Source organism: Manis javanica, chromosome 17 (assembly GCF_040802235.1).
Source record: "Manis javanica isolate MJ-LG chromosome 17, MJ_LKY, whole genome shotgun sequence".
Classification (NCBI taxonomy): domain Eukaryota; kingdom Metazoa; phylum Chordata; class Mammalia; order Pholidota; family Manidae; genus Manis; species Manis javanica.
In genome coordinates this window covers 14,763,657-14,776,193 of record NC_133172.1, presented here as the reverse complement: position 1 = coordinate 14,776,193, position 12,537 = coordinate 14,763,657, and the positions used below count along the sequence as shown (strand labels likewise).

Genomic DNA, 12,537 nt, shown 5'->3' with positions numbered 1-12,537 from the left:
CATAATATTGTATATCAATTGTATTTCAATAAAAAAAATGAAAAAAAAATCACCCCAAAGTAGTGTTATAAACCATGAACATGGGTGTGTGATTCATTTTTCTTTTTCAATGTCTTCGAGCTTGTAGTCTTCATTGTATACATCCTTCACATCCTTGGCTACTAATTCCTAAGTTGATTCCTTTTGATGCTTTCGTAAAGGGACATTGTTTCCTGAATTTTCTTCTCAGACTGTTAACTGTTAGTGTAGGGAAATGCAACTGATTTTTACGTGTTGACTAGTGTCCTGCTACTTTGCTGAATTCATTTGTTAACAAGTTTTTTGCTTTAACAATTTTGGGGGAGAATCTTTAGGGGATTCTACATAAAATCATATCACACTATATATGATATCACGTATCATACTACACATATGTATATGTGTACACATACTACATATACATAGACAAACAAAACATTTTAAATACGTACAAACTTCAGTTTTCTCCTGAGCCATTTATGAGTAAGTTACCAGCATGCAGCCTCTTCACCTCCAAATACTTAACTCTGTATTTTGTACAAACAAAACATTCTCACTATATACATGATAAGACAAGAGGTGAAAATCGGGAAATTAATACAGATGGATCATTGCCATTAATTGGCAGAACCCAACCATCCTTACCAGGTGTGCAAATAATGTCTTACTTTTCACCGTATATTATGAAATTCGTGCCATAGGGGTATATTACCTTTACAATTTTTTTTTAATGTTCAAAGACTACATGACACAGACAAATTTAAAAAATTTTTAATTCATTTAATAAGAGCCCTGGAACCAGTAAATGACACTTTCTCGTCTCCATCGGAAGGGAAGGACCCTTCGTTCCACAGTCCACCCAGAAATACACTCAGAAGGGCCAACACGAAGAGCGACGGCTCCATTGGAACTTGGAAAAGTGCAGAAAAAGTTCAGGTCGTTTCAGGATTCGAACCCGCGCCCAGAATAGGTGTCCCGTTCAGGGTGCTGCCCTCTTTTTCAGGCTAATCAAGGTGACAGACCCGAGATCCTGCATGGATGGCAAGAGTGCATCATCCGCAGCGGCCAAGAGGGGGCGACCTGTCACTAGCTTTCCAGGGTTACCGGACCGGAAGCCCCAGGCGTGTCCCGAGGGCAGTGGCTCCTCACCTTTTCCGCCCAGGCCTGAGCCCAAGTGCCCGCCGGGTGCTGCCACCCGCCGGCTCCACCGCCCGATGAGAGATGGGGCCGCTGCCGAAGGCGGGTGGGGGCGGGGGGTGGCGCTCGCTTGCTCCCCATGCCCCGGCCATTCGGGGGAGACCTAGTCCACGCCCCCCCGGAGAATCCCCCCCTGTCGGTCGCGGGAAACTGGGCGTCTGTCTGCGCGCCCGCTCCCCTGTCCCCTCGGGAGTCATGTGGGTGGAGCCGGGGTCTCGGGGCGGCAGGGGAGCCGAGGTGGAGAAGGGTGGGAACGGGGCTTGTGAGGGCAGCGGGGACCCAAGAGTCTGCCCCGGGTGCGCGTCTGCCCTGGGGGGCCCACGGCGGGGGCCTGTCCCGACTCGGGGGCACATGAGAGCCCCCACGACATCCCGATCTGCTTCACAGCCCCTCCCCGCCGGAGCCGGTTCCAGGCCCCGAGGGTAGAAGGGGAGGCCGGCGCGCAGCCTGCACCCTCTGAGGCTGGGGTCTTCAAGGACCAGGCGTCTGGGACTCAATGCCCCGGCTTGCAGATGGACAGATTCGGAGGTTCCTCAGATCCGCGGAGGGGCAGCCAGGGAGGCCCGAGCCCTCGCCAGCTCCATAAGGTCACCCCAACCCCAGTGCGCGGGCTGCTTTGCAAAGTGCAGCAGGAAGACAAGCCAAACACCCACCCTCCAAGGCCGTCCCAGGCAGCAGTGGACCTCGCATCCTGCCCGAATCCCCCTCGGCCCCCGAATCGTTGTGTGAACCTTAGTGCCTTCACCTTTCTGAACCTGCTCTCTTCTGTATGAAGGAGACACAGACACAGATGAGGGGCTAAGATTTTATCTGCCCTCCAGGGACCCTGGCTGCCATCTCACCGGCCTCCAGCGGTGGCTCAGAAGACAGTCACGGACTCCAGCTTCAGGTCCCCGCGCACCTCCAGCAGGCGCACGCGCGCTGGCGGGATCCTGTGGCGGAAGTGGTGGTAATCCAGTCCACAGACCGTCACCTGCAGGGGCGGGGGCCGTGCTAAGGTTGCAGAGGCCGCCTGCGGGGCCATTCTCGACCCCACTTACTTGAGTGACCCGGGCAATCACTCTGCTGGGGCTCAGGTTCCTCACTGGGACTATGGGCTAATGTTCATTCTAACCTCTTGGTTTGAGAATTAAATGAGTTTACCATTCAGCGCACATGTGCGTTTTAAGTGTTGCAGTGGCCTTCTTACCACCATTTCAGCGTCCACTGCCTCCCTCCTCACAGCAGACTTAAAGTGGTGGGTGGGCAGCCCTGGCGGTTGAGGGTCTGCAGTGACCACTCCCTGCCGGCCTTGTCTCAGGGTCCCATCTCCCAACATACCCTTGCCCCTGCCACAGCCCCAAGCTCAGGCAGGAATGCAGAGGGTGTCGGGTCTGGGATGGAGGTCTGGGCCACGTCTCCCTGCCAGGACACCCACCCTTTGGGCTCCTGGCTCTGCTCACTCGCCCTTGCCCCTGTGCACACCTGCCCTTCTGCCACTGGTGGTTTGTGGCAGGGGAGGAAGAGGCCTAGGGACACCCTGCCCAGCCCTGGCCACACATTTGCTCCTCACCACCATGAAGGGCCTTCCTAGCCTTCCCCAACTGCAGGAGGGACCTGGGTCTTCGCCCCCCCACCCCTGTGCCAGGGACACACCTGGAAGCCATCTTCCTGGACAATGAAGAGCAGTTCGAAGGGCTGCCCAACCTGGAAGGGCATGCCTGAGCCAAACTCCTCTAGGCCCCAGGAGCCATGCTCCCGGGTGTTGAAGACCACAACACACTGGTCGAGCCGGGGGTTGAAATGTAGGACATAGTCATCACAGGGCCCACAGATGGACCGCAGGATTACAGAGAACCTGGTAGATGGAGGTGGGGGTGAGTTATCAGATTGATGTCAGGAGCCTAGAAACACCCAGGCCAATGTCAAGGAGTCAGGGATGGGGACTCATGATTTTCAGAGCACACACATTCTCAGGAATGTCACACACAACAGGAGTGGCTGTGGACTAGTGTCCAAAACTTTGGGTGGGCCTGGATGCGCATCCATTTTGCGAGAGTCAGTGTGCTATGGTCTGGGCGCTCGGCATCCCCAGATGAGTATTCAGGCAGTAAGGGTGTCTTGGTGCTGACCCCTTTACTCCATGCAGATGGATGCAGCTGCTGCTTCCCAGAGGAATCCCCGTTCTCAGAGAGCTCAAGACAGTATCAAGGAACCCAAAATATTCAGGCACCATAGGTTCCCAGAAAGCCTGCAGTTCCCTGACACAGGAAGTCATAGGATTGAATGCTTAGGCCCACATGATACCCAGGTCCCTTGTGAAAAACAGGAGACATTTCCAGAGGTCCTGGGGACTCAGACTGGAAGTCATAGGTTTTATGAGGGAGCCATGAGTTTGCCCTGGAATCACCAGATTATTAGTGAGATGTAGGGACCCAGTTTGTACTGTCTTGGGATAAATAAGTAAAGACATCAGATTCCACAAGGTCAGAAATGGTCTAGGGAATCCCAGACCCTGGTGAGCAAAGGTAGCTCTGGGGCCTCCTCTCAGGGCTGTAAGCAGCTGGGGTCCATAGAACCTGGATACCTCCCGTCTCTTACAGCTGGGACCCAGACTCACCTGCCAGCCCTGCAGGGGACAACACCACGGATTTTGATGACTGTGTCAATTGTGATGCCATTGGGCAGCAAGGTCTGGTTGAGCAAGTCCTGTTGCAGAAGCAGGGGTGTGGGGGGCAAAGTTACCCAGGCAGACAGAGACAGATGGGTCAGGCCTAGGGAGAAAACCAGCAGCCCCCAGACCAGCAGAATCAGAGAGAAGAAAGGGCACAGAGAGAGTGAAAGAGCCAGAGACAGGGGAGGGGGTGGAGAGAGAAACACAGGGCATCACAGAGAAATATTCAGGGAGAGGGAAACTGAGAGGAAAGACCAAGAGGGTCATGGGGGCATTGGGACAGGGGCTCAACCAGAAGCCCAAGCCCAGGCCCTTCAACGGCCCAGGAGCACCCACTTTGTCTTCTAAAGCAGGAGACCTCAGCCAGGCCCCAGCCCCACCCCTGTGCATCCTTGGCTCCAAGATCCCCCAACACCCTCGGCTCTTGGAGCACTCACAGAGCTCCCTGCCATGGCTGGGGTAGGGGACAGGTGGGTGGGAGGTGTGGCTGGTGGGACCTTAAGTAAAGGCAGGGCGTGGCTGGCCTTGTTGACTCACAACCGCATTCCTCCCCTCCTGTCACACCAGGCACTCTGGCTCTGTGGCCCTGCTGGCCCAGCACCCATTGTCCCACTGTCTGGGGCCTGTGACCCCCCTCCACTCACTGAGGGTCCCCAGGTCACCGTCCTCTCCTTTGAGCTGATACAGGTAGCGACAGTTACTAATGCAAGAACAGGGAGCAGGCTCACTGAGCCACCCTCCACCCAGCCCTGTCTTCCTGCTGCCTGGCAGAGAGGATAGAACCTTAGGCCCATTTTACCTTGGAAAACGTGGGTCCTGAGAGGCCAGGCTGGGGGATGGAAGTGGGGACCCCTCTTTCCCAAGTTGGGACCTGCTCCCTAAGGCCAAGGATGTGTCCCCACAGAAACTGGTGCATCTGTCAGACTGGCCACGGCACAGCCAATGGCAAGAGGAAAGGGGGAGCAGAGGGGCGGGATTTCTTGCCTGGGCTTCAGTGCTGTATCGTGGTGCCTGGAGGGGCCTGGCGGTACTAAGCTCTCAGCAGGTGTGGGTGGAAGAGGGAGTAAAATCCATTCAGTCTGTTATCAGCTTAGTTTCTAGGTCATTTCTCCTAACTCGGATTGAAACCGTGCCTTGCAGGGGAACAATCACAGATTATGAATCAATACTGTTGAGCTTCTTTTTCAGACAAAGGCCAGAAGCCCCCGAGCCCCTGGCAGGTCCTCCCCCGAAACCCACCTGATCCAGGTGAAACCGGGGGAGCCCTCCAGCTCATGCAAAGGACAGATTCCTTCTCCTGGTCGCTGATCTTTTTGATGCCCTAGAAGTAAATTATCCAGGCAAAGAAGTAACAAAGCTGGGGAAAAAGGTCTGAGGTGAAGGGTACCCTTAATTATTGTAGGCAGGCAAACAGTAAAAGCGATCCAGCCTCAACCACAGAAAACATGTCCCAAATCACCATCAGTTAATGATGTGGAAATGACTGTGGATGGAGAAACCTGAGGAGGAATTTCCCAATTTAGGAATATTTTTTTTTTACTCTTTTAAGAAATCAAAATGGAGTCACATTTGTCAGACACTTGATATGGATTTGGGCCAAGCACGTCCTCCCTCCAGTGCGAACTTGAACATTAAACTGTCTGAACCACAGCATGTCAAGGACCAAAGTAACCAAGTTCTGTTGACTGTGACCTTGTAGTTTTTCAAAATGCAAGCTACAAACTCGAATTTCATAATTCTAATATTTCCCTCATCTATCTTTGCTTCATGAAAGTGCCACACATAATTTTTGACAACTTTTGTGATTTTCCTTAACCCTGTGAATTTTGCCTTTATAAGCCTCGTCCGTTTGTCATCTGGTGGAACACAGGTCAAGCACACCTTGACTGTGTCCCCTGGGCTTCAGACCTAACAAACCCGGAATAAATCTTTTCTGTTTAATCTGATCAGGATCTTTGCTTCCTTTCTTGGTGGACATTTCTTGGCATAGTCAGCAGGGTCTAGAGCAACCACCCGGACCCCAGTGCTGCCAAGGGCTCGTGGAAGTTGCCTCATGGAAGGAGACCAGTACTCTCTGACGTCTCCCCCGGCAGGCTCCGGCGCTCCAGCGGTGAGCCCTCTGGGATCCGAACCTCCCGGACTTTGGTTGAGGTTCAGATCAGACCAAGTCATTTATTCACCTGTTTCAGGTCATAGTTGACTCTGTCCTCTTCCATTTAGGAAGGAGGTTTCCACCTCTACCCACAGGCAGGAGGTTCGGGTTTAAGATTCTTCTCCCTCCGATAAAAGGTTTGACTTTAAAAATAGATAATGGGCTCATCTTGATCTAAGGAAAATAACAAAGAAATGCCTCCTCCAGGGACACTAGCTGGTTTTACATTTTACACCTATGGACCATCCTCCTACAAATTTTAACCATGATGGATCCATGTCATCCTGTGGGAGGAGTCAGTAACTTCTTGGACAGTCTTCTGTGTGAGGATGACCTGACAACTCTTGCTAACAGCCATGTGTGGGAGCCTTCTTAGAATGGGCTCTTTCAGTCCCATCAAGCCTAGAGAACAGATGTTGCAATCTTTTTCTATAATGGCCACACAGTAAATATGTTAGTTATTGCGGGTGATCCTGCCTCTGTCAAACTACTGAACTGTACTGATGAAGGAAAAAAGCAGCCATCAGGCAACACATAAATGAAGGAGTATGGCTGTGTTCCAATGGCGCTTTATTTACGGACACTGAGACTGGGATTCTATAAGGTTTTCCACGTTGTGAAACAATATACCTCTTTTAATTTTTTGAGGTGTTTCAAAGTGAAAAGATCATTCTTAGCCTGTGAAACAGGCTGTGCCTGTGCCAACTGAACACATAGCCTGTGCCTACTAACACAGGCAGTGGGTGGGTTTGTCCCACAGACGTATTCGCCAAACCTTTTTGTAGATGACCAGTCACTGATGGTTGGACTGTCACTTCATGGAAAACCAGAACCACAATCCTTTAGATAAGCAAATCCTGGGTTCCTAACTCCAGATCCTGTGTAAGATAATAAATATTCATTATTTCATGGGGCTAATTTATGGAATAATTTGTGAAGAAGCACTAAATAACCAATACTGTCAGAATGGATAAGAAGACAAGATCCAAGTACATGCTGTGTACAAGACATGCTCTAGATCTTAGACACAAATAAGTTGGAGTCTTTTAGTGTTTTGCATATACATACAGGTTTATTTAAATGATTGGATCTATGCTCTTGGAGACTGAAGCAAATAAATTAAAAGTATAAGGATGAGAAATGATATATGGTGGAAACAGTAACCATGAAAGAGTAAGAAAGACAAAATTGCTATCAGACAATAGATATTTAAATAAATTTTACTGGAGACAAAAAGGGACAATTCAAAATGATAGTCAATATTATAATATGTAAGTAAATTATTAAATATATATATCAAATACACACACACAAATTTAGCAAGTAAAAATGTATGCTAACAACACACCTGAAAATACACGAGAGAACTGAATGGACAAATAGACTATTATCTAATTATAGTTATGAACTTGACTACCCCTCTTTCACTAAAATTGATAGAAAATACAAACAGAAACTTGTAAGGATATAGAATAGATAAACATTATCAACCAGTTTCACCTAACGAATAACACTCCACCTAACAAAAGCAGAATGTACACTATCCTCAAGCACATTAGGAAAATTCTTCAGTGTAGAACATTGCTAGGCCATAAAATAAGTCCTGGTAACTATACAAATTGAAATTCTACAAAGTATGTTCTCCAACCATACTGGAATTTGGTTAGGAATCAACATATAAAGAGAAATTCAGGACATCTGCAAATATGTAGAAATTAGACAACACACTTGTGGTTGACCCTTCTGCCAAAGAAAAAATCAAGAGACAATTTAGAAAGTATCTTGAGCTGAATAAAATCAAAACACAACATAACACAAAGCATATGATGCAGCTACAGCAGCATTTAGAGAGAAATTTATAGCTTTAAGTACATAATAGAAAGGAAGCAAGGCCTAAAATCAACTATCTAAGCTTCCACCTGAAGACATAGAAAAAGAAGAGAAAATCAAACTCAAAGCAAATAGAAGAAAATACTCAAGATCAGAGTAGAAATCAAATAAATAGAAGACATAAAAACCAGAAAGAAAAATCAGTGAAACCATCAGTGGTTATTTGAAGAGATCAATAAAATTAATAAACCTTAGCTAGACTGATCAAAAAAGAAAAGGGAGAGACAGAAATTACTAGCATCTAGAATAAAGGAGGGAATACCACAATGGTTCTACAGAAAATAAAAAGGAGTACAAGGGAATATTATGGAAAAGTTGAGGCCAACAAATTAGACAACTTACATGAAAAGAAAAAATTCCTAGCAAGTCAGTGATGATCTAAATGTGATAGAGAAGAAATGGAAAATATTAACACCTATAGCAAGAACAGCAATTGAATGAGTAATTTCAAAATGCTCTTACAGAAAAACCCATTCCCAGATGGCTTCACTGGCCAATTCCACTAAATATTAAAGTAATGCCAACTCTACATAAACTCTCTGAGAAAAAAATGAAGCACAGGGAACAATTCCATAATTATTTTATGACACAATTATTTTCCTGATACCAAAGTCACACAAATGTATCACAAGGAAAGAAACTAAAGACCAAGGACCTTCATGAACATACATGTAAAAATCTTTAACAAAATATTTGGAATCTGAATCCTTACTATATACAAAAATGATTATACATCATAACTAAATGGGATTTCATCTCATGTTGCAAAGTAGGCTTATATCATAAAATTAAATCATGTAACGAGAAACGAGTCCACACAAAGGCGCATTGATACCATGCTAATTCCTGATCACCAACACTGGAAACACCTCAAATGTCCACCAACAGATGAATGGATCATCAACAGATGAATGGTATGATCCTACAATGGATTACTATTCAGATAAAATGAATGAATGAATACTGCATGCATACATACATGAACTTTAAAAATATTGTGCTGAACTGAAATTGGCCTGGCAGAAAAGAGTATGTACCCTCTTCTATTAATGTTAGAGCAGGAAAGCCTACATTATTGTGGCAGATAGCAGATGAGTGGCTGCCAGGTGCCAAGGATGTGCTTGGGAAAGGGTGATGGAACTTTCCTGCTCCTTGATGGCGCAGTTGGTGGCACAACCATGTAGGTTTTCAAAAATTCATGGAATTGTACACCTAGAAAGGGTGAATTTTATTATATGTAATTTTGTTATATGTGATTTATTATACTTAATAAATGTGATGTTAAAAAAATCAGTAAATATATGTATTCCAGTATTCCTCAAAATGTAGAGTGTATTATATAAACAATTATATAAAAACACTGGAAGGAAAGACATGAAAGTACTAACAGTAATCATTATCTGGATGGTTTCAAATTTGTTATTTAAAATTCTGGAAAAAGCCTGCATATATTTTATAATCATGGAGATTTAAAGAAACGTAAAAACTTTTTTCTGACAGCTGCCAGGAGCTTACTGCAGCATTGTTTGCATGTAGTGGATGACGGTCGTGACACCAAGAGACATACAGCAGGGTTCAGGTGACATCTGTTGTGTCATTTCTTACCATGGAGCACTGGGCAGCCAAAAAAATGAATGAAGCTGAACACATATTTTGCTAAGTGACAAAAACTCAGTGGATAAAGGATATTGCCATTTATGCAAGGAGGAAAGAACATTGCATACACATTTAGTTAACCTTAGAAATAAAGCTATTTCAGTTATTTATTCCAACAGCAGGAAAAAAAAAAAGCTTTTATTTGGTAACAGCAGAGAAATGCAATCCGGGACAAGGAAAGCTATTGCAAAACCGTAAGCATATCCAGAGAACAAAGAAGAGGGACACTCCTTTCGGGAGTAAAGTCTGAGTTGGGAGGGCTCTTCTAAGCAAAAAATCCACTGGGCCAAACTAGGAGTCCCAGGTGTTGTGCTGCTCATTGGCTGAGTTGTGAAAGTCTCTCATTGGCTGGGCTTTTGCAGGGAGACAAATTCTTCCTCCCTCCCGTGGTAAGTTAGAGTAACTAAAATAGTATGACTTGCAAGCCTGCGTCTCCTCTGGCGAGACCTGCATTTAAACAGCTGTGGGCGTGAGCGCTCCCTCTGCTGGCCTACTGATGCCATGTCAGTGAGTTTTCTCTTAATTTTCACCTTTCCCTTTTTTGATGGAGATCTTTCTCTGAAAACATTGCTGATGGAGTCGGGTTTTCTCTCTTTAGTGGTTTCGTCCCTTAGTGCCAGAAAGGACCTTTCCTGGTTGTCATGTCCTGTGTCAGAGTTGAAAACCACTGAAGGCCACATTTGAGTAGCAAGGAAGGTTAGGAGGGAGAACTCTCAGGCACATCCCACCTGCAGTCTCTTTCCAAGATCGTAAGCATTGGTGATCACCTATTTATGAGAATCATTTTCACAAAAGCTTGCAGGAAACAAAATACAAAACTTAAAATAATCATACAACATCATATCATAGATAAATTTTCACAAATGCCTAGGATGCCTAAATGGTTTTCTTGGCTTCACTGGAGATGGCTGGTAATTATAGATTTGCTTTGTTTATGTCACCGTATTCCTATTATGTTAATATGTGTGTGCAAATTAGTTAGTAGTTTAAAACCTATACATACTTAAGGTACTATACAAGAAGATATGTCAAAGAAATAATCAATCCTCCCAAGTTTCCTTCATATGCTACATCTATAGCTTTTCTTCTTCCTTCCTAATTACAAACCTTAAATAGAATTCGTGCCTCATATCGAATTTACCGAGTATCATAATTCCTCCAGGTGGTAAAGATACCTCGAGACAAGTGCTGGGCATAGAAGCCACAGGGCATAAATCTGCAAAGAAGTAAAAAGCTAACCTTTGCAAACAATATGGCTTCTCTCTCACTTACCAACTTTACATTTCCCTGTATGGCCCCGGAAGATGACTGGTTAGCCAGAGACGGGTAAGATTCCTCAAGGGAGGAACAACCTAAGACAGGCACAGTCGCAGGGGGGCCATCAGGTGAGAATTTGGGGATCAACAGAGGTGAGGCTCAGAACCTCACCCCCCCTGCTTTGAGAGAAATCTTCTGCATCCGTGGATGTCTTGCTGCCCTTGTCTAGCCTGGATTAATACTTAGTCCATAGGCACACACCTGATCATCTGATCATCTACATTTGCCTTCTTACAGCACTAAACTATGTTTTCTACCTTTATCTTGCATCTACCTACCACTTCAGCATTTTATTAAAAATAAAAATAATAATAATAATAGGAGAAATGTGGGATCAACATATAAATCAAGTACAAAAATCAAATGAATATTCATATTTGACCTGATGGTTTATAGGTCATATTGCATGATCAAAACCGAAAGTTTCTGTGATGAATGCCCTTGTACTGTTCACCATGTAAGAATTTATTCACTCTGTAAGAATTCGTTCACCATGTAAGAACTTGTTCGTTATGCTTCAGAAGATTGGAGACTGACGAGAATTAGGCTTGAGATGGATTAATGATTGTACATTGAGCATTGACCCCCCTATACTGAATTTTATTGTTGTTAACAACCATTTGATCAATAAATATGAGAGATGCCCTCTCAAAAAAAAAAAAAAAAAATAATCATACAAAACAGAAGGAGGAACATGACAATTCCAAATTGCAATTTGGTCCTAAACCAGGACCCCAGAACTGAAAGTAGCCAATTGATAACATTTATGGGCATTTATTCTAATTTAGGGTACAAAGGCCTTCCTAGCAGGCAAACGTGGAATCACATAGGCCTTCTGGAAGTTTCTGCTTAAAGCAGCCGTGCAAGCGAGTAGTGAAAGAAAGCAAGAGCACTGAAAGAAATAACCACATGCATGTAGGTGGGTGCAGTACAGGTGTGAGCACGAAGCAAGAGCTGAAGAACTTTTTGCAGAACAGCGATACTGAGAGACATTTTTAAACAGTGTGATTATCTCAAAAGAACTGTTTGGAGCCAAACGTGTTATCAGCGATACAGCCTGTAAAGCTGCGATTTAACAGACCGTGGATGTGGATAAGAAGCCAAAGTTGGTTAACAGTTCAGAAGAAAGAAAGACTTCTGGAAATTTTGAACCTTCTTACTCTTCAAAACGCTCATGGGATCATGACGAGGTTGTTTCCAAAAAGCCATACCCAACACAGAAGAGGTATCCCCCTTTGCAAGGGGTTAGGAAATGCAGACACAGGCATTTTCTTTCCACAAAAGAGATGGAAGCAGCAAACAGTGAGAAAACGTACACAGGCCTGGTCCAGACACCTTGGGAAAGCTGCCTCATCCCACGTCGCTGACTTCCATTCCAGGAAATCGTATTTTCCAGGTGGAGTACAGGCCCCGTCCGGGTTTGGTGCTTTCTTTAGATGTGTCACATGAATCCAAGGGTCTGTTCCCTGGAGTTGGGTGACACAAGGGTTGGTTAGCAGCTCCTGATTAGACCTTTAAGGGAGACTGAAGAGAATCTTGCTGAAGGCAGCTTTTCCACTAGTCAAAATCTTCAAGTTACAATGTGTGATACTTAAAGTTATCATCTCCTGGGAGAGCACTGTGAAAAGATTACTCTACCAAAGCAGGGTTATTT

The 12,537-nt window shown here is 45.4% G+C and overlaps 1 protein-coding gene across 3 annotated transcripts; it reads right to left on the bottom strand.

Moving 5' to 3' along the window:
* Positions 1-849: 849 nt before the first annotated feature.
* Positions 850-4,803, bottom strand: LOC108399500 (galectin-7-like). 3 transcript variants are annotated; one of them, XM_017664320.3, is made up of 4 exons: positions 4,668-4,803; positions 3,815-3,903; positions 2,851-3,052; positions 850-2,188 (listed from the first exon to the last, which is right to left on the bottom strand). In XM_017664320.3, the coding sequence occupies exons 1-4, from the start codon at positions 4,782-4,784 to the stop codon at positions 2,075-2,077; spliced, it is 522 nt and encodes a 173-aa protein (XP_017519809.2). In that variant the 5' UTR covers positions 4,785-4,803; the 3' UTR covers positions 850-2,074. The 3 variants fall into 3 exon arrangements, with proteins under 3 accessions (XP_017519809.2, XP_073081934.1, XP_073081935.1); XM_073225833.1 differs by lacking the exon at positions 4,668-4,803 and adding an exon at positions 4,205-4,333 and having other exon boundaries at positions 851-2,188; XM_073225834.1 differs by lacking the exon at positions 4,668-4,803 and adding an exon at positions 4,306-4,347 and having other exon boundaries at positions 852-2,188.
* Between the last annotated feature and the right edge of the window lie 7,734 nt (positions 4,804-12,537).